Here is a 23,693-nt window from a genome sequence, read left to right as displayed (position 1 = left end):
ATATGCTCAGAAACCCAAGATGTACCTGTTCCTGTTAAGTGGCCTTTTTTTTTAATACAGTACAAAACAAGTAAGAAAAGTCTAAATTTAAAGGTAGAAGACCCTCAAATAAGGACCAAGTGCTGACACTGCATGTTCCACTGAACACAATGAGGGTGAAGAAAACAGAAACAGAATTAAATATTTTTCTTGAAAGAACAGTAGCATTATCCAGTCTCAGCAAAACTATCAGTGATAGCATCTTCAGTAAACTAGAAAGACATACCTTGGATGTGCTGCTGGGCTTTGATGGTATGGATTGCACTGCAGGCTGTGGAAGGTAGTCAAAGTCTTTTGAAAGTTCATCAAAAACATCAGATTCACTCAAAAGCTGCAAGAAGACAGGTGTTACAGGTGACTCACTGTCATTTATTTTTTCAAGAACTACAGTTCAGCTACTCAGAAAGCAGGAAATCTTTTGTAATCTACACTGAAATAACCTTTCACATCTACATGCAACACAACAGCATGAATTTTGTAGTGCATAAAATAAGAAAACTACTTTTCAGAATGAGTCAGTTGCTTTGTTATGAAAAGTCAATATAATATAGAGAACATTATGTTCAATACTGTTTACAGGACTACTGAAAATAAAATCTCTTAATTAGAAAAAAAGAGAATGCTAATATTTACTATATAGTATTTACTGTAACAGCATCATGTTGTTGTAATGCTTCAAGTATAAATTACATTTAGGTAGTGGAAAGCAGCACCATCAGATCATGATTCTCTCATTCTCATTTTTCTTCTTTTTTTCCAGCAGAAGTACAGTTCCTTCAGAGGCAGTATCAGCTGGAAGTTCCCTTAGCTTGTGCACTGGCTGCTGATACTTAGTGGTTTTCACTGCACATGTTTTACGGAAAAGTTAATAAACAGCAGTTTTAGTTCCCTACTGTGTGATCTGTTACAATTTGTTGATACTATGTGATCTAGTACTAAGTGATCTATATACTTCTGTGATCTATTACTAATGCTCCTGGGAGCCTTCCAACTGCTGTTTACACATGTTTAAATCTTTGCTAGCAGTGATTGCCACTCACATGCTGCGTGGAACTGAACTGGTTAGGGCTCATTTGGTCAAATTCATAACATGTAAAATTAGATTTCTAAAGGAGAATTTCTTTTTTTCCCCTCCGACTTTCCTTCCTTTGTTGATCAGTGCCACTAGGTCTTTACAAAATGCCTCATCACGTAAGGCCTCACTTTTCATAAAATTTTAATTCCCCTTTAAACCACTAAATAAAAAATGCATTTAGGCAATAACTTTTTTCCAGAAGTCATGCCACTGCATGTGCTTAAGGGTATGCAGATTGGAGACCCAAAGCAACAGAAGCCCTAGTTCAAATCATCAAGAAAAAACTTTGCATTTACTAGGAGATCAAGAAAGAACTGTAAGTGATTGAAGATTTTTCAGCTATTAACATAACTTTTCTGTTTTGCTGGTTTTGGTTTCACAGATCTAAATTATTGGTGATACTACAGGAATACTGGTGAACACATCTTGTTCAAAATCACCTTCTTCAAATACTGCAACATATGACTTCAGTACCCCTGTGACTCACTTACAGAACAACTATTGTGTCTCTGATTGACAGAGGTGGAAGAGCATAGGAATACTTATTCTTCTGCTAGCCACTTAATTCTTTTGGCATAAGACCACATGATTCTGACTGAGCTCATCTTCTACTTTGGTTTTGGACTGCACTTCAACTATGAACCAATCTCCCTTAAATCATGCCATGTTCCTCTTCTGGAGCTTTTCTTTTTTTTTTTTTTAGTGTGCCATCAATTTTGTGCTCTCTGTGAAACAGGAAGGCTTGTCTCTTAATGTTTGTGCCTCGTTCCCTCTCTTTTTTTCCTTATGACATGCTTAGCTCTACAGTTATCATACATCACCCACTCAAGACAACTGCATGTCCAAGACCTGACCTGCAGATTTTCACAGATGTAAATTCTTTTGATTGCTGTCTTTGCATTCCAATGTATTTCAAGCTTGAATCACACAAATGACTTCATATTTCTGCTAAAAAGGCACAGTGTCATTCTTGCTCAGATTGGTCCTGACCTTCACACTTGTTTCAGAAGAACTGAGGTTGCCTGTACTTTTCCAATTGTGGCAGCACTCCTCAACTCACAGTATTTCCAAAGTGAAGCCCTCAGTTTCTTCAGTGCACAGTTTGTTTCCTTTCCCTAATTTTTGATTTCTACCTGTACATTTTAAACTAGCCTTTGTAACTGTCTCCTTCAATCCTTTCATTCCATCTTGTACTTCCTAGACCATGATGGATACTTTTTGCAAAGTCCAAGTTGTTCTTTGTGATTAGGAAAATGTCCACAGTATTTTCTTTCTTTCTCTCATGTGCCTTTATATTTTATGATTCTTCTCATTTGATTAATGAGAAGAAGCTCTCAAGAAAAGATTTTTCCTGCCTTACCTCTCTTGCCCTTCAACAGCTCCAACAGACTGCTATAGAATACTTTACAATAACTCTTGATACAGCTTTTCTTTGTGTCAGCAGACATTTCTGTAACTCTCTCCTATCTTAGTAATCTCTAAACCTTTTTCTTACTATGAGCTCTTCATTTACAGCCACTGAATTTCAATAAAACCAACTCTTGCCTGACACTTCAGCAGGTTTTGTGCAAGTAAGTAAACACACAAGGAGACCAAGAGACTTACATAACGGCAGAGAGAGAAGTCATGACAGGGAGGGAGAAAACAGGGTATCTATTCACACTCCTACAATATTGTCAGTTTTCTAACCTTAGGTTTTTCTTCAGTCTTTGGCAATATTGGTTTTCCATCTTTCTCCTAAAAGTAAAGTAAATAATATTAACATTTTTCCATTGTTATAACAAGTGCCATACTCCATAATCACCAGCAGAATAGTAAAAAATAAATAATACATGCAAGATGAAATCAGTGACATAGTAACAGGAATTCCTCTAAACAGGGAATTCTTACACACCAGGTAAGTGGATAAGAAAAGCAAATGTGACGTCTACCCAACACAAATGGCCAAGACACCAAAAAGCATTCATTCCTATCAGTATCAACATGCACCAGGAATTAATTCCACAGTAAACCAGCATGAATTCACCCAGTAGTAAAACATGCTCTGCGTGCAAAAGTTTGTCTTTTGCACTTGAACAAACAGGGGGTTGATTCCCAGGTCTGTAGTCAGGAAGTCTTGACATCTCTAAAAAGAGGGGTAAAACTGCTCCTTTCAAAACAGAATCTTAACATTCAGCTCCTGCAAGGCCAGTTTACATAGCAACCTTGACAACATCAGTTATACTAATAACCGTCACAAAAACTTTCAATTCTGAAATCTATGAAGACATCCAAGTTCTATTGCTGTTTTGCTTAACTTTGAACAAATCTCCATCACTTGAAGTGACAATCTGAAAAAAATGAATGTAATTTTCATACCATTTTACAATAGTGTTTCAAGGTCATATTACAAAGTGATACTTAAAAGCACTTCTGCAAAGGGATGGATTTTACACCACCAAGCTTTAGTACTGGAAACAAGTAACACCACTCTTGGATAACGAATGTGTGACCTGGGAAGATTAGATCTTTGCTCAAAATGCCTGAAAAATCCAGTCACAACCACAAAGAAAGGGAAGGGAACCAGAAGTACAGAAATCACCAACAGGAGAAAGCCACTGATTAAATAGCAGTTTTGCTCATCTTCCCCATGTTCTTTCCCTCTCTGTGACAAAAGAACGTGCCAGACACAGTGCCCTACTTACAAAGCAATGGAGATATAAAAAACATACCAGCTCCAGTGTTAACCTGTGTTGTGGTATTGTATCATCACATTCTTCAGCCTTTTTTTGTGTTTTCTCTTTTGCCTTAAGAAGAAATCACAAAACAAACAAAAAAAATCACTTAAGAGGAAGAGAACAAAAACTCAAAATACACTGAACTTCACTATCAAGATCCTTCAGCCTACTGTTTGAAGAGGTACTAGCATCAGATAAAATTATTCCATGTCAAGATACCAAAATTCCTTAATTTATTCCTATCAAATTTCTGTGGTAATGTCATCATGATTTAAGAATCAATGCCGTATGTGAATATGGCTATATCATTTTAAATTCTGAAAAACTACAGACACGATTCAGAGCCATAACTTTGTGGCAGGTGCTTTTAGAATTTTCGTGTGTACAGGTTTCCTTGGATTTCATCATTCTGATTATACAAGTCATAATTCTGTATCTTTTTCCATTGCTGCTACTGAAACACAACTTTTATTTCTTTGGACCTCCTTCAGGAAGCAGTGCATCCACGAAGTAATCTGAAGGCTCAGACTGAATCTGAAATCCAACATGCTCCTATGTGTCAAAATTGAGCTCTGACATCTTCTCTTGGCAACAGATGTTTTTCTACTATTTCCCTGTCATTTGCTCTGAGCTGTAAGTGAACACAGGGGAAAATAACTTAATACTAGCAGGGGTTATAGACAAGAGTTTGCAAGACTAAACTAAAAAGTCAAAGTTTAACAGGCAAACAAAGGGCTACTGCTAAAATCTAACTGATGAATGAAACCAAAAGTCTTAGAACATACAAAGGCAGGCAAGACCCAAACTAGAAAGATAATGGGGTCCAATGGGAAAAGCAGTACATACACTAAAACCGCAAAAACTTAACTAGAAATCAAACAGCAGCTTAATGCAAAACAGAAGTTTGCTCTAAACTGTGCTCAGTGCTTGGGGAAAAAATACTGAGCAACTATAGCTAACACAGGGGAAGGTGTATGTACCCAGGGCCAAATGAAATACATATAATTTTCCAGACCACTTTACTATATTCTAGTCTACCTGCATCCACTCAGGATTTCTTCATGTCTTAATTCTCTTAATCACGTAAGACTCAGACATTCCTTAGGCCTTTGATATGTAAGTCACCTTGTTATTATTTTACACACATGCACAGTACCTAACAAATGGAACTTGGGATTACATGGGAGGGTCTGAAAGCTGACGTTAAAAAGAGTAAGATGATACCTGTGACATCCCTGCAACATGGGCAAGATCTTCAGGTACCGGTCCAGATCCACTAAGAATATTAAGAAGAGCTTCCACTGCTTCACCTTCCATTTCCTGTATTTAAGAAAATATGCAAATCACGTCATTGTTTTTTGAATTGACACAGGTTTAACTTCCATGTCTTTTATGCTGTATATGAAGCAATGCCCCAGCACCAGACAGGTCATTTGTCTTTGGCTTTACTTGATTTCCTTAACATCACATTGCAGGATATAGCACAGTCTAATCAAGACACATCTCCTCTTCAGAAGGGAATTTAAAAAAAAAACAACTTAAAAAGAGCACAATATCATGTAACACAATTGCCACGTGCTTTGACATGGCATTTACACCCAGGAAGTGTAAGGTCACACTCGCTCTCTACATAGAAAAAAAAAAAAAGGTTTAGAAAACATAACAAAATTGCATCATATCCACATTTTAAACATACCACACATAGTTATGAAAACACATACATTTTTCCACTCTATTGCCTCTAGTCAGAAGAGGCCCAGTTACTCTGCAGAAGAATCCAGAAGGAAAAATCACCTGACCCACTAAGGCCAGATCTTTATGGTACAGTAGATTCTGAGGAATGACAATTTCTATTATTCCTGAATACTTTCCATGATAAACAGGATTTACATCTGAAAATGAGGATGATGAGCATCTCTACAAGATCATGCACACATAAAATATGACATGGGCTTGTAAACTTTAACTAGAAGTTAACGAGTCAAAGAATAACTATGTATGACTCCTCTGATTTTGTCTCTTTTTCCTTAGGAGGAACTGAGCTCTTGACGGAACTTGCTGCTTGTGCTTCCACAATTTCTCCTTCCTTACTTGGTTTCTTTGAGAGATATGAAATTACAGGCAAATTTGCAGAAATAAAAAGAGGAAAATTTTCAAGATAATTTTAAAGTGAAATACTAAGATAATAATGGCAATGTTTCATTGCAATAAAGACACGCGATAGCAAGAAAAATATCAATACCTCTGTCAGAGTTCTAATCTTTTCTCCAGCGGAAGCTACACAGGTAAAGTCAGATGCCAGGGCCTCTGCAATCTCATCCTCTGTCAGTGGTTTCTGAGCAAGAAATTGGCAACTAGGTTATGATTATTAAAGTTCACATAGCAGCACTGTCAAACTCAAGTTTAAAATCTGAGTGTGCTCCATGTTTACCCACACACACAATGACTTTGTAAGCACATGCTGCTAGTTGCTGTCACATCAAAATCAAAAATATTTCCCCTTATAGGTTGATCCATTTTTCAGATCAGTTTTTATTTTTCTATGTTAAGCTTATAAACAGTAAAATCAAGCTGGTTTACAGAATTCTCTTGCTAAGTACAGAAATTCAAGTAATCTTTGCTAAAGACATTAAGAAGAGACTCCTGCATGCACAGCTACTGTTTCTTCCCTTTTGTTATTACATCCAATACCCCTATGAGCATTTATTTACCTTGTTTCAGCTTTAGTGTCCTAAAAATTCTGACTTCTTTATTAAAAACATCTGTGCCAAGTTTCATTTAGTTTTATCAGTATCTATGCTATCTGGCACCCCACAGCCCTCTCCCTCTTCCTGAGATTTTTGGAAGACAGGTAACATAAATTTTCCCAGGAATCCAATAACTGCGTTATTTTCACCTTCCAACATAAAAATAAAAAGTCTTACTTCATCTTCTTCACCCTCTTTTGGCAAGAGTTCATCTCTGCCATCCACTTTGCTCTAAAACGAAAAATGATTTTGTTGTAAATGGGCAGCAAAAACATACAATGTGACAGAAAACATGCATGAAGATATTTTTTTAAAACTCACTAACCTTCAACAATTTAACATACTCTGGAGGGAGACTACCTTCCCGTTTACCCAATTCTTCCAAGTAACTTGAAAATACATCTTCCTATGAAAAGAATGCACACAATGTTTTTGTACTCTTGTTTATTGAAAGAAATTTCTAATTCAGAGCTATTTACAGTGATACTTCTGGACAGAAAATGTGAGGGCTTGGCTAGGTCTGAGGGCCCATCCTGGACCACGACTATACCATGTCTTTCAGAACCTTGTGTCATGCAGATGCATCTTGACTAGCTTCAACAGTACATGTCATCTAGCAAAACTCTGCACCTCTGTTGCCAGATTGCTTCTGCACTACCACAAGCTATTTCAGTGTCTCAGACTATAGAATGTATTGCTGTACTTGGATTGAATTTCAAGTGTTTATAAATTCCAAAATTTTTATCATGGCTGAGTACTGCACTGAGTCATTGAGCTTGCAATCTTAATCCTTCTTATGTTACTCTCCCATTCTAACTTAGAAAAGTATATGTTCTTCCTCAAATTCCCAATGTTTTACTCCTTCTCAAGTAGAAAGGAAATCTAGGTTGTTTACTCTCTCTTATACCTCCATCACTGCCTTCTGTAAATCTGTTGGAGACCATGCTTGGAAGTCAGTTCAAAAACCAACAAACTTTCTTTGTTGATACTTCACTGTTTTCTACTGCCACGCATAAGTAACTGTGTAATTTCTGTTTTACTGAGAATGCAGTAAGATGCAACTGCGCAAACTCTATTTTTCCCCTCAGCAGATCAAAGCCGACAAACAGTGGATCAATGGAGCAGTGAGCATCTACAGACATATTTTAGAGATTAATCTTCTGAAAAATAAAAACAAAAACTATGAAATACCTTAACTTCTGGACCACTGTAAACAGTATTAGTAGACATCTCTTCTTGAAGTTCAGCTAGGCTATCTATTAGCTTATCTACTGCCAACTCATCCATACCAGTCTAAAAAATAAACAAATCATTATAGAAGTTATCATGCAGTACAAAGGAAAAAAAAACAAAACCTGAATCAGCTGGTGGATCTGTAGAAAACCACTGGCAACCAAACCAAAAGCTTTCTGTCAGTAGGTCCTGAACCTACCAGATTTTTCAGTGAGAACCGTTCTTAAAACTTGTTCCCTAGTGTCACTAACAAGATCATTTGTATTTTTTTATACATATACATACACACATACACCAGCTGATACACATGCATACATCTAAAAAAAAACCTCTGAGGACAAAGAGTAATTAATTTTATGCTAGTTGTGGTAAAAGTGATTATAAATACATCATATTTGACAAACCACAAATGACATGCCACCAGTTGGTTACCTATTCTATCAGCCCTTCACCACCATACATAATTGTTATATAGCAATACAGTTACCTGTTCATTTTTACTGAAACTGAAGTGTTTGAGAGCAAGAAACACTCTCTGAGCCATTTTTACAAGGGAAACATTTACCTGGGACTGTGTTTACCAACCTCAGTACTTGAGTGAACAGTTGCAGCTGATATACTTGCACCACCTGTGCCTGCACCAGCTGCACCAGCCTCCGTGGACATACACTCAGAACTAGGCTGGAGAAATAAAAGAGCAATTAACAGATGGCTTTATTATATGGCCCTATGTTAAAAATTCTGGAGATGAAACAAAGTAAAGCAGAGATGCTCCACCCAGGCACGCATATCAATGTCCTTGTTCATCTATGCTTTGAATAAAAATGTTAAGTTGGTTCTACCTGCTGGCTGAGTGGCCTGGAAGTTGAGTAGCTGCAGCTTGCATGATACTAAGCCCAGCCTAAAACATCCAGCTCTGAGGCCATGCATATTGTTTTGGACTCAGCAACTGGCTAATGCACCTGCACAGCATCCAGATGCTTGGGCAGAGTGAGCTACCATCTATCTAAAATACAATGGAGACATACACTGCTTCTAGCATGATTTTGCTGTGAGAAAGAAAGCATGCTGTTTTAAGGACTTGTGGTTTAACTAAACAACTAAAAAACTAAACAACTAAAAACATTAGTGTGTCACCAAAGTTACTTTCATACTGAATCCCAAACATGGCACTGCACCATGGAAGAAAATGAACTCTATCCCAGCCAAAACCAGACCAGTACTGTACCTCTGTTTTGCCAGTAGAAGAAATCTGCAGTGCAGAAGAGCTATGAGGCCTCTTCCAAGTCCCTTTTGAAAGCTTTCATTTATATCTGACAGTTCTCAACACACCACTAATGCCAGCAGTAAATACTACCCAAGTAAGTAGGGGGAAAACTGTTTCAGGGAGTTAGCAAGACCAACACAAAATGCAGACTTCTGCACTAATGACATTCTCATTTACTGCAAAAAAAGTGGGTTGTAGTAGAGCAGGGGTCCTCCATCTACGGCCCGCAGGCCGGATATGGCCCCCCTTGTTCCTCAATCCGGCCCCTGGTATTTACAGACCCCCCCACCGGGGGTTGGGGGGGGGAAACCAAGCAGCCGCAGATGACTGCCTGCCACTGCATCCGCGTGCCGGCCCCCTGTTTAAAAAGTTTGAGGACCCCTGTAGTAGAGCCACAGGAGTCCTTCACATTACCCTGGCCTTGTAGTCAGCTGGCTCAGTATTAGATCAAACTTGAAATTTATACAAAGTATGTAAATATCTGTAATGAAAAACAAGAAAGAATTTGAAAAACAGAGGATGTTACAGACATCTGGTGGAACACAGCCTTGGGAGGAGGGATAGACAGCGTAAATATATCAAGCTGGGACACAACAAGATAAGCTCAAGGAGAACCAAATGGTTAGTAAGACTAAACAGAAAATTGCTGGAACTATGTGTGAGCTATCCTAAATATCACACTAAAAGATTGACCCTCGAGCAAAGAGAGACTCCTGCTAACAAAGCCCCCTCCCCACAGCCCATGTTCTGTGGAAAGAAAGGATGCTGCACCTTTCAATGGAGATGAGGCTTGCAAGAACCAAGGAGAGTTAAGGGTGACCAAGTGTCACTGTGAGCAGTTGTTCAAAGCCCACGAAGTGTTTTACTGCGTGTGAAGTGGTGTGCTAGCTGCATGGTTTGAGCAGACATCTCTGCACAGCCATGTGATAAATGCTATTGCGGTCCTGTGTGTGAGACTGGCTCTTTGTACACTGGGCAATGAAGTCCGTAAGAAAACAGCCTTTTCACCCAGTCATGCAGACCAGACCAAAAGATCTAGATCCTGACACTCTACCACACACTTTTGCTTCAGCTTTTTCTCCACTTGCCCCCCTGAAATGACCACTCCCAAACTTTTCCCCCAACCTTTCTCTTCCTAGATTTTTTGCAGGGTCTTACAGTCAGGGTGTATGGGGTACCCTACTGCAAACGGATAACCTGCTGACCTGCTGCATTTGGACCCAACCCTGCTACTACAAACATGCCTGGCAGTCCACAGGTGAAGGAGCTCCATGATGGCAATGCTCATACAAAGCAAGAATTTGCTTGACTGACCAGGTGGTCCCTTCCATTTGCCTTCAGTTGTGAAAGGGCCTGGAAAAAGAATGACTGCAAAAAAGCTTGCATGAATGACAGAGGAGCCCCAAACACGTAACACATGGGAGCAGGACCACATCTCTGGTGATCTTAATGTTACCTCCTTGGAGAGTGTGTTGGACAATGAAGACAGACATACAAAGAGGACAACAAAAGGTGGATGCACATCAGGATCACCAAAGAACCTGCGCAAACTACCAACACCATCTTGGCTGGGCAGCTCTACTTGCAGCTGATGCTTGTCCATTAACACTGTCATGGGTTAGCCTGAAGTGGTATATTCAGGATGTTGCTTAAGTTAATTACTGGATAAAGCATGAAGTTTCTAAGTCCCAGATTTTGAAAAAGCACAAGGAGGCTTTTCATACACACTTTTAAACACAAGACAGCTTTTGAGCTTTTCTACATTGTGCTTTTTGGGGGCTCAGCCTCACTTTACAATATTCAGCATAAGAATTCATCTTGATGTGGATTTTTAACCCCTACAATAACATAAATAATAAAAACTGGATTGCTACTTCTACTACACCTTTGCTGTCTCTGTAGAGGTTGTTTTAGGAGGCTGATCAGCCTAAGTTTCAGCTACTTGTCCTGTATTATTTGGTTTAGAAGTTGTTGTCACAGGAGGCAAGGTCTGGCTTTTTACCTGTGCAGAGGTAAACTATTATCATTAGATATGAAATAGTTATGGGCTGGCTTTGTTTGGTTTGGGTTTTGAATTATTATTTTTTAAAGAAAGACAGGAAGAAAGACAGAAAGACAAATACCACAAGAAGCTGAGAGAGAGAGATATTATACAACTTACACCACTGGGATCCTGATCGTTTTGCCTCATTTTGAACTGCTGTTCATTTGCAGAGTCTGTTGGCTATCATAAAACAAAAAAATGAGATCATTTACCCCTACCACATTTAAATGCTACAGAACATGATCTATACTAGGTCAAATAAGCATAAGACAGATTTAAAGACAGTTAACAGAACACTTCTTAGACTGCTGTGAAGCAATAAAGCATCCTGAAAGTTTTCCCCAAACAATCCATTTCCACACCTGTCAGCTCCTAGCTCTTTTCCACACAGGTATGTTACTAATCACACAGCAGTTCCATGTTGAACAGTAGTAGCAAAGAGTTTAGCTTCTTTTCTTAAAGACAGTCAAAGGCCAAAGTACAACCACTCGCCAAAAGTGAAAGGTAAGTATTTACCTTGTATGACCACATGGTTTTTCCAGATTCTGTTTTGGTTGTTGGTGTGGACTGAAATATAAGTAACATATATATGCAGACAGAGATTAATACGTTTGGTTATTTCTAAGGCGTCAGCTTATATAAAGAATAACATCAGGCAGATTCATACTTGGGAGCACACACAGTATCTGACTGATACACAGTGTTTTGATCTCGCAGTTTACAACATTCTGGCACAGACCCCCTGCTCCAGCGATTTAAGGGCACTCAGACACGTGTGAACACACACACACACTCTTCATATGAAAAGCGACGGAAAGAAGGTACTAAACAAATGTAACAAAGTTTCATTTACACCTGAAAGTTTTCTGCAGCCGTGCCACAAAATTGATTCCTGTGATTCACCAAGTACAGTAAGCAATACAATACTACTAGTAGAAACACGTAAGAACAAAACCTAGAAAAGAGTAGTTGTATTTGATAAGAAGAAAGAAAACTGAAAATGCTGGCCTCCTCACCATATCTTTCTTACTATTTTTTCCTGCTCTTGCTACTTAGGTGTGCTACAATTAACATAAACAGAGACAAAGGTACTGGAATGTCACCTAGCAATGCCCCAGAAAAGGCTGCTGCCTCCTGTGCAAGCTGCAGAAGCTCTGGGCACTGAATAGCCAGGGGAGGACATGGACCCAGGGAAGCATGACCTGATCTGCAGGGAGCAGCCCCGTGCACACCCTGGGAGACGTGTATCCTGAGGCTGAGGCCCCTTCCCTGGCTGAGGCTGGAAGACCTACGCTTCCTCCAGAACTGGCACCGGACACCAGCACCATGTCTTCTTGCACCATGCCCACCAGAAGCAGAGAAGTTCTGAACTCTGCCTAGGAGATAAGGGGGCACAGACACAAGCCTTCCTTATCCCCTCCATCCTACTAATACACTGAGCCTATTTAAAGTTACTAAGAGACAAATAATGGAAGTTTTTCCCCGGTAGCCTATTAAAAGTCAGCAAACAACCCAAAAAAACCAGAGAATCCATTAGGAGTAATTTAAATTTTTTCATTGCTTTGTACTGTTTTCATTTCAGCTGCCAAACATTGATTACTGTTTAGATATATCCAGCTTCTGTTTTGTAGCTGACCACACAGTGAAATTTGCTATACACGTTTACCACTTGCTATGCAAGTATTCACACCCACACACTGAACCACAGACACTTGCCTGGGAAATCCTGAACATGCATAAAAATGTACATGCCTGGGCATAAGCTGGGCAAAGGTCTTTAAGCTGTAGACCACAGTAAAGGACACAACACCGTAGGCAAGTAAGTAATAACAGGTAAAATACTGATAGCAAGGGAGGACAAAAAATCCCCAACTCCAAAGTGGGGAAAAAATTTAAAATAAAATTTAAGAAAAAAAAAGTCTCAAAAAAAAATCACTTAGCCTCTCAGATTCCCCCCTTTGGATTTTGTCTTCATGTCTAACCTGATTAAAGCACAGTACTCCTCAGATTCTGTCATGGTTATATGCTCCCATTTGTACACTTCCCAACATGACTACTATATGGTTAACTCAAAGGCACACACATCCATTTGTGTACCCGTACACTAAACAATCCTGTATCTAAAAGGTAACCCTGAATTTTCTCAGTTTTTATGCTAAAAAAGTTGGACATGTTTACGTAACATCTAAAGCAAAGAGTAAATCAGACATGAGATGTCCTTTGGCAGCAAGGCTGATACAAGAACTATTTACTTCAAAAACAAGAAAGGAAAAAAAAAGTAAATATCTCTACTGAAAAGCAAGAAAGAATTTGAAAAACAGAACATGAAATCTTTACAAGCAGATAACTAAGTATGGTCTTGGGAGAAGGAACAGACCATGAATATATCAAGCTGGGACACAGCAAGATAGCTCAAGGAGAACCAAATGGTTAGTAAGACTAAACAGAAAATTGCTGGAACTATGTGTGAGCTATCCTAAATATCACACTAAAAGATTGACCCTCGAGCAAAGAGAGACTCCTGCTAACAAAGCCCCCTCCCCACAGCCCATGTTCTGTGGAAAGAAAGGATGCTGCACCTTTCAGTGGAGATGAGGCTTGCAAGAACCAAGGAGAGTTAAGGGTGACCAAGTGTCACTGTGAGCAGTTGTTCAAAGCGCACAAAGTGTTTTACCGTGTGGGGAGAGGTGTGCTAGCTGCGTGGGTTCAGCGCCCAGCACCCATCTCTGCACAGACATGCGATAACCCAGCATCGTGACTCGCTGTGTGATTGTTCTGGCATACCGGCTGAAGAACCCAGGTTTGGGGTAAAAGGCCACAAAGAACCGCAGTGCAAGCATGAAGTTCTAAAAACACAGAGTTTGATTTTTCCTGACATGGGACTGCTGCCTGCTCAGGACTTTAAGCACTCTGCTGTTAAAGAGCACAGATTCAGGTTTTCCTTACGTGCTTTTCAGAAGAAAAGTAAACATCTTTTGCGCAGGACAGTAAAACTTTCATTTCTGTCAACACCCAACAATAGCTGTACAGAACATAAATTCAAATTCTCAGCCTGCCAAACCATTTATTAGCACCTGCATACCTTTTTTGTTAACCTATATATATATTGTAAATTTTATTTTACTTAACACAATGCATTTTTTGTGTAGGGTATACATTATTCATCCTATCTTTAAAAATGTGTAGAATTGCTCATACTGTAAATTTATCTATGACAATGCTGAAGAATATATGGATTCCCATGGGCAATCCTTTGATTCAAGACTTATACACACGAAGATGCTATTTAGACAGACTTCTAGCAATAACAAAGTTAAAATCCAATAAAAAAGAAATTATTACCAAGCCAGTCAAACCAACAATTTTAGCACAAGACTACACATTCAAAGGCACCTATTCCATCATCCTTTAAACTGAGTCAGTGGTGAGCAGTCACTGCCTGAAGCCATAGCATCAGTTCACAGTGTACACTGAATTCCTACGGAGAAAAAGGTGTTCTACCTCCCAGTCCACTGCCTGCTTTGATCTGCACTGTGCCAGTATCTGAGGGACCATACTTTAAACTGACTCAGGAAACTGAAGAATAGCTGAAAAAGAAAAATAGTACTTTTAACTAGTTCCTTAATTTACACTGCAGTTGCACAGAAGTGTGCAAAGGGAAGAAAGTGGCAAGAAAGCGGCACGGGACATGTCTTTGTCGGTGGCAAAATCCTTCATCCACTCCTCCAGCCAAAGCCACTGGGTGCCTGCTCTCCACCCTGGTCCTCCAACCTTCCCACCTAACCCTGGGGCTTCACCTGCAAAACACGAAGTTCCACATTCCTTCTTCTGCTGCAGTGACTCACAGTTCTCTCAGAAGAGGCATAATACTGAGGGTTAATTTGAAACAAAGGATTTGCACACAGGAGCTAAAGAGAGACCCAGAGCACATTTAAGAGCAGCTATGCACTAGAGAGACTGTAAGAAAAAACATATCAAGACGTGGTTATAGCAGGCAATTAGGAAAGATTTAATTTGCAAGAAATTTAGGACTAGAAATAAAAGTGAGTCAGCGGCCTGATTTCTTTCAAAAGAAGTCAGCTGTCAAAAATGCGGGTAACTTGCTTAATCCAGCAGGAGGAAGACATTAATAATGCAACAGACGTTAAAATAAAACATTGTCTTACATATGCAAATGCAGGGCATTCTTTCAAAAGGATTTGTGTTTATCAGTCTCACAGTGCTGAAGTATGCCTCTGCTATCTATTACAGTCTCACCTTGCAAACAGCAATTTTAAAGATCTGATTAGAAATTTAGCACATTCTTCTGAGAGTTATTTAAAATTTCAAGTAGGGAAAGACCATCACTGTTTTTAGATAGCTGTCTGGGTTAAACCGTATGGAGAACAGCATCAGTTACAAACATGATACAAATGAGCTTGCTCACAAACATAACAGGAAGATGAAACTGGAGACTTGCAGCTACCTTTATTTATGAGTAATGATGGTTGTGAACAAATGGAAAAGGTTTAATCATCATCAGCTCATTGCTACTAGTCTGTCTTAGGTGTGTGCATGGAGGAAAAGGGTTTTAGAAGTTGAGGGGAATGTAATGGCTAACACCAAGTACGGAGAAGATGGAGCTAGACTGTCTTCAGGGGTGCAGGTTAAAATTACCAGAGGCAACTGATGCAACTTGCAGCAAAGGAAGTCCCCATTTGATGAAAGTAAAAAAAAAAAAACCCACAACATAAAAATGGAGGTGAACAAACATCAGAACTGGCTACCCAGGGCCGCTGTGTAACCTGCACAGACACAGGTGTTCAATGCTCATCTGGCAAGGCCTGAAGCAGTCTAACTGACCTGCAGAGCTGGGTCTGCCTGGACCAGAGGGTTGGACTAGATGACCTCCAGAGACTCCCTGCAACCTCACTGCTCTAAGGTTCCTTTATTTCTATTTACACACAGTGTAGACAGTCAGAATTTCTACTACTACACAAAAGCCTGCTGGTCTAGTTAGGTACTAAGTACTTTTGTTGGTTTCATTGTTACTATTACAGAAAATGAAAGAGGGAAAGAATCATTAATCATTTGTTTAAATAATAGATCTAAATTCTGTTTGGCAATGGAGGCTTAAGGGAAGATTATGACTCGGTACAAGTTAAGTACATGACTGATGACACAGCTTTGGTGCTGAAGAAGTTGTAGTCATAAAACAAGACAGAACAAGCATAAAGGACAAAGGCAAGGAAGCTGTCAGACAGACAATGAGACAATCAACGAGAAGATGCAACTGTACAAACACTAAAAGCTGAAACCTGTCCTGAATTCTTTGGATATGTGAAAAATTATCATTAGGTAAATAACCTTGTAATTACACTGGGGGGAGCCATATACATGTCACAAAGTGTAACTCATCTAAAATTAAAATATTTAATTAAAAGTTTGTTTATTGCTGTCATAAAACCTCTCAGGGCTTTGCATTGTATTTCTTAAGTATTTTTTTAAGAGTAAACTAAGCTGCAGACAAGAAATAAACAAAGCAAAGTTACTCAGTATCAATGTGCTAAAAAAGAAATTCCATTGCTTCATATATTTGTGCTTAACTGCAAGCATGAGTTTCTCAGGAATTCATACCTTTTTTTCAGATGGCTTCACAATTTGCGGTTTTGATGTGTCTGCAGATGGGGACTGCTTCTGAGAGAAAAAAAAGCAAATTAATTTATTTCACCTTTGTTACAAATACTTCTATTAAGCAAGCATAAGCAACCTGAATTCAATAGATATCCAGCTAAAAATTAAGAATAAATTATTATTGAAAATTAGGGTCATCATTTTAGGTCTTCTGTCTTGCCTGTATTTATACAATACATGTATGTAGGATTTTGACAGCATCATGCCTATAGATCTTCTCGAAACATTCTTTTTCCTCAGACATACAAAATATTTAATGTTATATTGGCAAACTCAAACATGTTTTTTACTCAAGAAGAGTAACTAATCTGTATATAACACAAACACAAGTGTTTCTATGTAACATGGGACCCTTTCGGAGAAGCAGCAAATGACACGGTCTGTTCTCCTAGCTTCAGTGACATTAATCCAAGAGCAGCATGTTTTAATTCTGCTGTGACTGTATCAATCTTCAATGGCCAGAAATTAATATTCTAATTTTCTCATCAATACTTTATACAGATGCAATACTACTACTCCATTCCTGTTTCATGCCCCTATGCTCAAAGCTGTATATGACATCTTGATCACAGCAAGATATTCATAGTTTACATTTAAATGAACAGATCAAGTTCTCATTTTTTCTAGATTTTTCTCTTCATGTTTACCATGCCACTTGCTGTACGACAACACGCATTGTCTGAATGAACTCAGAGGCCACACTGCTATTCCATACTTAAGAGTGACTTTTTACTTCCACGCAGAACTTTTTCTCCTTTCTGTAACTTTTCATAGTACAAGCATTTCTCAACAATAAGACCAAAGTTGTACAGAATTTAAAAGGTACACTATGACAGCAACGACGTGCTCTCCCTGCCAGCATACCTGGCACACCTTAGTAAGACGTTTGACTACTCTAAATATATACTAGAGAGAATTTGCAACTGTCACACTACAGAATCTTCTTCCATATATGTATATATGTATAGACTGACTACGTAATGGACGGAAACTTTTGTATGGGTGGAGATGTTCATAGGAATGTATAGAGCCTCCTACACCAGTACAGCGAACAAAGGTTTTTAAACAATCTTTTCTTATATTTTCACTACCACCATCAGGTAATCTGTAGGCAACAGCATATTTTTCTTAACTTGCTCTTCCATAGTTTTTCCTTTCCTTTCCTTTTCTTTCTTCTCCAAGAAATTAATCTGAATTCCTTCTACATGACTAACAGGTTCTGTTCTACACCTTCATATTAGTCACCCTAGTCCCCCTCCACTTAAGAAAAACACATTTACCTGAGCTCTTCTCCCTTCCTCCCCTCAGAAAACTACCAAGCCATTTGCTTACGGTACACTGAAAAATTCTTTCCCAAGTTCTAGCACAGCAGCATTACTACAACCTGTAGAGATGAGTGAAGACCTCCTGAAGAACTGAGCTGCTTCGTTCTACTCTGTCCAGCTGGATGGCAGTAACTAGCAGAAACTATGCAATGAGGGGTTTAAATCCTCATGGAGGAAGAAGAACAGTTAGGGAGTAGAAAGCGGTTTAATGCAGGGCTGCTGATCAGTGGCTAATGGAGAATGCGAAGCCATCCTGCCTGTAAAGGCTGACCTGGGGAACAACAGCCCATCATACCAAGGAGCTGGAGGCAGGGAGCAGGAAGGGTGGTGGAAAGCACAGGGCACCCTGCTGCAGACCACCTCTACAGGGCAGTACTACCATGATCTTCTGGCTCCCTCAGAGGCACAGTGTGCCTTGCTTCATTTATGGCACTTTTTGCCCCAAATCTGCAATCTGCAAGGTCTTCAATTTTCCACTCTCTCCCCCAAAGGAGCCACTACAAGTAAGAAAGGGGTCCTTGCTCTTCCAAGCCCTTTAGTGTACAACCACCCTGAGTCTTGCAGACTGACAATGCAAGAAGCTGCCAAGGTCCAGCCCCTCATGGTAGCCACCACACAGCCTGTTAACACCAGCCAGACTCTGGGGGACCGCTTTTTACTGTGGGTTGTTCCAGTTTTCCTCTCCCAAGGGCTATGCGCCATGCCCAGCCATGCCCAGCTGTTAACCGGCTGCATTTGCTGCAGCGCGACAGCTGGACTGCAGAAGGGGTGAAGCCACACACCGATGTGTGTCAGACATGGAGGTAAATATTAAAACACTGCCTAGCGACCGGCATAACAACCGCCTGATGCACTGCTGCTGCAGCATGCACACACCCTGCTTGGACCCAGGGGTGTCAAAACCCCACTGCAGCCTGGGCCAAACACTCCCTCACAAAAAGGTTAAGCTGTCAAATAGAAAAGCAAGAACAAGGAGAGTTCGATTCGCCCTGGTGGTTCAGGCTCAGCAGAGAAAGCCAAGCAGGTGCTCTTGCGGTGAGAGCAAAGTTTTTGTTGTGTTGTCAGGCATGCCCTGGAGGGCAGAGCTGACAGCCAAGGGATAACTGAGTGTCAGTGGCACTGACGCCTGTTCCTCCGGCAGTGTTCCTCCTGTGGGTGGCTGCACCCCTGTGGGTCCTGCCCAGACAGGGGTACAGGTGTTGGAGGATCCATCCAGGCCCACAGGGAGTTCACCAGCAGGGAGCAGGTGGAGATGCTCCCTGCAGAGGAACCCACCAAAAGCACAAGACTCCCACGACCACCAGAGAAGGGGCTCAAAAGACAGAGAAGAGGTTACAGGTTAACAGTGATCTAGCAAAGACTCGTACCTGTTAATTAACCCACCCTGCTAGCAGACATGCTGGTTGACAGGCAGCATGAAGGCTGCAGGGTCACAGCCTGTGCTCTCATGAGCCTGCACTCAGGCAGGACAGGCACAGACAGACAGATAAGCACAAGAACTGACCAACAGACTCGGATGCTCTCGGCTGTCAGTTAGAGGATGGCTCTCCAGGAAGCACAGATGAAGAGACTTGGGATCTAATTTGGTAACAGAAGGAATACCCTTAGACACTCCTTTGCCAAATTAGTGGGACAGTCTTCACACTACTGCTGAAAAAGACAACGTGAAAGCCAAAATCTGGGTCAGTAAAACAAAACAAAAATGCCTACCAAAAACTGGTTATCTAGTCTCACTGTGTGTCCCTCAGAAATCTGGAAATAAAAGGGAAAGTGCATTGGGAAAAGAAAAAAAAAAAAAAAGTAAACATGACACCAAAAGAAAATGATTTTAACTGTTCAGAGAACTGGATGCAAATGTCCTTTGAAAAAAGAAAACAGCAGGTGAAGAAATCCGTGAGAGCTTCTAGCTACGGAGAGCTGAAAATCACTGAAGCCACCCTATACGCAATGTAGCAAGAGCTATGTCCAACCAAAACTACAAATTTTGGAAATCACTGAGAAGATTTCATAGGACTCAGGAAAGTCATTTGCCACCCTTAGAAAGAAGCACAGTCAGCTACCTTCACAAACAGAAGAGGTGCTGGAAACATTTACCAAGTAACCAATGCAGAAAGATTTAGATGCTAAGAAAAGAATAAATAAGGATCAACAGACTGGTCAAGAATAAAGCACGTAAAGACAATACAACACTCAATACACTCAAACATGGAAATAAGCTTGGTGGATAAAAACAGATGAACCTCCAGAGGAAGGCATGCTGTCACTGCAACTTCTCACAGAACCTGAGGTGACATTTTCTCAAATGAAATGGGGAAGTTAGTGTAACACTGAATTACAAGCCTGTTTTAAGCCAGCCTCCAGCCTGCGTGGTTCACAGAGCTCCTGATGGGATCTCTGACAGAATGCTAGTAGGTTGAAGGAGACCAGACACAACAAGGTGAAAAAACCAAAAGCTAGGTAGGCTGCAGTACTCCAACAGTACGTAAAGTTACAATGTCCCAGGCTGAGATACTTTTGCCAAAATAAAACAAGGAAAGAGGAATCTGAGATAAAAATCTGTTCCCATAACAACATAAATATAAATGTAAAATATGGGAATAACTTTCCATCCTTCTGGCTTGAGCTTCTCTAGGTCAAGTCCTAGGACAGTTTTGGCCATCATGCTGCAGTACAGATGAATAAAGATCTAAGGACAGGATCAGGGGAAAAAAAAATGAAGTAGTACATATGAGGGTCCTAGTAACAGGAAAAGCAAGTTGGCACCTCGTGTTTTGCCCTCCCATCAGGGAGCCAAGAAAATGAGAAAAGAAGAAACTGGCTTATTCTATAAAAAAGAATCTCTCAAATCAGAGCTCAAAGACCTTTCCTGTGGCAGAAGCTACCTAGATGAACCAGGCACTTTCAGCCCTGCCAGCCTTTGGGCCAGTTTATATAAATATTCCCTGAGTGATCTAGCTGTACTCAGCCTAGGAGAGAGGACTGAAGAGCCATCATACTCTTTTGGGCTTACACACCATACCTATGAACGAACTGGGACCGCTTCAGAGGCTTGGAGCTAACATCCACTTTATTATTTCCATATTACTAACCTACAGGGTTACTTCAATACAGTTGTGTGAGGCAAGCAAGGGAAAACCTAATCCATCTGACTACAAATGGTTGCTTTGTTACACGAATCGTTCAGTTACTAAGCTTTAATTAACATGTTTGTAAAATGTGGGCAGCAAACGCTCTTGAGAGAACTCTGTGAAAAATAACGGGTTATTTCCCTTAAGTGTAAAATACCATTTCAGCTGTACAGGTTAAATCTCCTCACTTGCTTGATGGGATGTGGTAACGCCTATGCAACCCTCACCTCCCTGGACACACAAAGGTTGTCAGCAGGTAGGCCAAGGATGCACGAAAAGGCCATTCCAGCACCTCACAATGCAATTGCTAACACCGTGAGCAAAGCAATGCAGTCTTCAAAATGCAGTCACACTGAGGAATCAGTGCTGTGATCTGTGGCATGAACACTATTGCACTAATTCTCCATTAACCAAGTGGAGTTCCAAGACACAATCTGAGCCAACATCTGCATCTGTGTATATGTACAAATACATATAAAAATATATAAACATATATATTTAAAGCTACACAATAGCTAAGATATGCAGTGATTTAAAACTGGGGGGAAAAAAGCAGCACTGATGCTACCTCTTTATATATATTATTATTATAGTATCTATAAAAGCCGAGTTAAAAATTACAAATCTGACTGCTTGTGTGCCATGTTTCACACCAAGTAATTCTGGAAATACCCTACTATTTAGTAATTACTGTTCTTATACATAACTCTGCTATTAAGTTGTTAAGAAAAACAATACCTGTTTAAGAGAAGGATAAAAAACCCACACAACCAAGAGAACAATATTCTTCCCAAGATTTCAAGCTCTCAGTTAATTTTGTGGAGGTTTAATACTAAAAACTTAATGAAGTGGAACAGCAGGATATAGGTTTCCAGTTAGTACCTTTCTATTACTCAGACATAGGTATATTTACATAAAACATTCCTACTACATATGCCACTACATCATCCTGTTGTGATGAGTTTGTTTGTAGAAGTAATCAGCATGATTTTTTTTCTAAACAATTTACATTCCAATTTCCGAGGACTTACTTTGCCACATGTGACCACTGGCATGCCTCTTTCATTTCTAACACCTATTACCATTGCTGAAATTCACAAACACAGCATGTTATAAACAAAGTCTACAGCCCATGCCAGCTACTGGTGGAGGGGGGTAGGGAGGGGGTGCATCCTTAGAGTATGGTTACTTTTTCTGTAACTAAATTCTAATTAAATCTAAAAATTTTTACTGATGTTGTTACTGTGATGCCACTGAACTCACTACAGCTCTGCCCCAACAAACCCCCAAACTTATCACTGGTTGCCATAAAGCAAACCAAACAGGATTTGGTATGTAAGCATGGAGATTCATTTAAATAGGCAGTTTGTTGAATTCATGCTTTTGTGATTCTTCAGTTCTTCAATATACATGGTTTACATACCCATCTTAAAACCAAATCAAACCAAACCAACAACAGCAAAACTCCCTATCTCTAGGGATGCTTCCTGTGCTTTTAACATTCATAAACTCAGCTGGTGTGAACATAACCTAAAATATATATAAAAATGAGTACTATTATTATAGTTTAAATTTCCACAGCTTGACAAAGATTTACGGCCAGCTGAACATGAGCCAGCAGTGTGCCCAGGTGGCTAAGCAGGCCAACAGCATCCTGGCTTGCATCCAAACCAGTGTGATCATCCCGCTGTACGGGGCACTGGTGCAGCCGCACCTCAAATACCATGCTCAGGTTAGGGCTCCTCACCGCAAGAGGGACGTAGAGGTGCTGGAGCGTGTCCAGAGAAGGGCAACAGAGCTGGGGAAAGGGCTGGAGCACAAGTCCTATGAGGAGTGGCTGAGGGAACTGGGGGTGTTTAGTCTGGAGAGGAGGAGATTCAGGGTGAGCCTTACTGCTCTCTACAGCTGCCTGACAGGGGGCTGCAGGCAGCCAGGGGTCGGTCTCTTCTGCCAGATAAGAAGTGACAGGACAAGAGGAAACAACCTCAATTTGGGGAAGTTTAGATTGAATATTAGGAATAAATAAAATTTTCACTGAAAGGGTGGTGAAGTACTCAGGCTGCCCAGGGTAACGGTGGAATCACCATGCCTGGAGGTGTTTAAAAAACGTGTAGATGTGGTGCATAGCAACGTGGTTTAGGGATGGACTCATCAGTCCTGGGATAACTGCTGGACTTCTTTTTCAACCTAAATGACTCTATGGAAGATTATAAGAAAATTAATTTTAGAGATAAATTGACTCCCCCTTAGACCTATGAAACTTAGAAACAGATTGGCCCTGCTCAACTATGCATTCACAGCTCAGAGCAAATGTGAAAAATAAACTGCTGTAAAGTACCTTCATCTGCAGAGGGCAGACAAACTTCAACAGGTCAGTTTTCTAGACATCAAATCCTGGTTCAGATGCTACCCAGGGAAGGACCAGTGTGTGAGGAGACAAGCGGG

General features: G+C 40.2%; 1 protein-coding gene across 9 annotated transcripts in view; it reads right to left on the bottom strand.

The window, feature by feature from the left end:
* CAST (calpastatin) overlaps positions 1-23,693 on the bottom strand; it is a 64,157-nt gene that overhangs the window by 14,496 nt on the left and 25,968 nt on the right. For 6 of the 9 annotated variants that reach the window (XM_055790784.1, XM_055790787.1, XM_055790788.1 and 3 more), the window contains 12 exons: positions 16,739-16,798; positions 11,639-11,689; positions 11,240-11,302; positions 8,397-8,492; positions 7,770-7,871; positions 6,904-6,984; positions 6,756-6,809; positions 6,074-6,166; positions 5,056-5,151; positions 3,826-3,900; positions 2,804-2,851; positions 266-370 (listed from right to left, as the gene is read on the bottom strand). In XM_055790784.1, the coding sequence (XP_055646759.1) occupies positions 266-370; positions 2,804-2,851; positions 3,826-3,900; positions 5,056-5,151; positions 6,074-6,166; positions 6,756-6,809; positions 6,904-6,984; positions 7,770-7,871; positions 8,397-8,492; positions 11,240-11,302; positions 11,639-11,689; positions 16,739-16,798 (924 nt within the window). Of the gene's footprint in view, positions 1-265; positions 371-2,803; positions 2,852-3,825; positions 3,901-5,055; positions 5,152-6,073; positions 6,167-6,755; positions 6,810-6,903; positions 6,985-7,769; positions 7,872-8,396; positions 8,493-11,239; positions 11,303-11,638; positions 11,690-16,738; positions 16,799-23,586; positions 23,609-23,693 lie in introns of those variants that run through there. The other 3 variants (XM_055790785.1, XM_055790789.1, XM_013303658.3) reach the window with 2 other exon arrangements.

The sequence above is a fragment of the Falco peregrinus genome, chromosome Z, assembly GCF_023634155.1.
Source record: "Falco peregrinus isolate bFalPer1 chromosome Z, bFalPer1.pri, whole genome shotgun sequence".
NCBI classification, from domain to species: domain Eukaryota; kingdom Metazoa; phylum Chordata; class Aves; order Falconiformes; family Falconidae; genus Falco; species Falco peregrinus.
The sequence above is the reverse complement of the archived record's forward strand: the minus strand, read 5'-3'. Positions and strand labels throughout refer to the sequence as shown.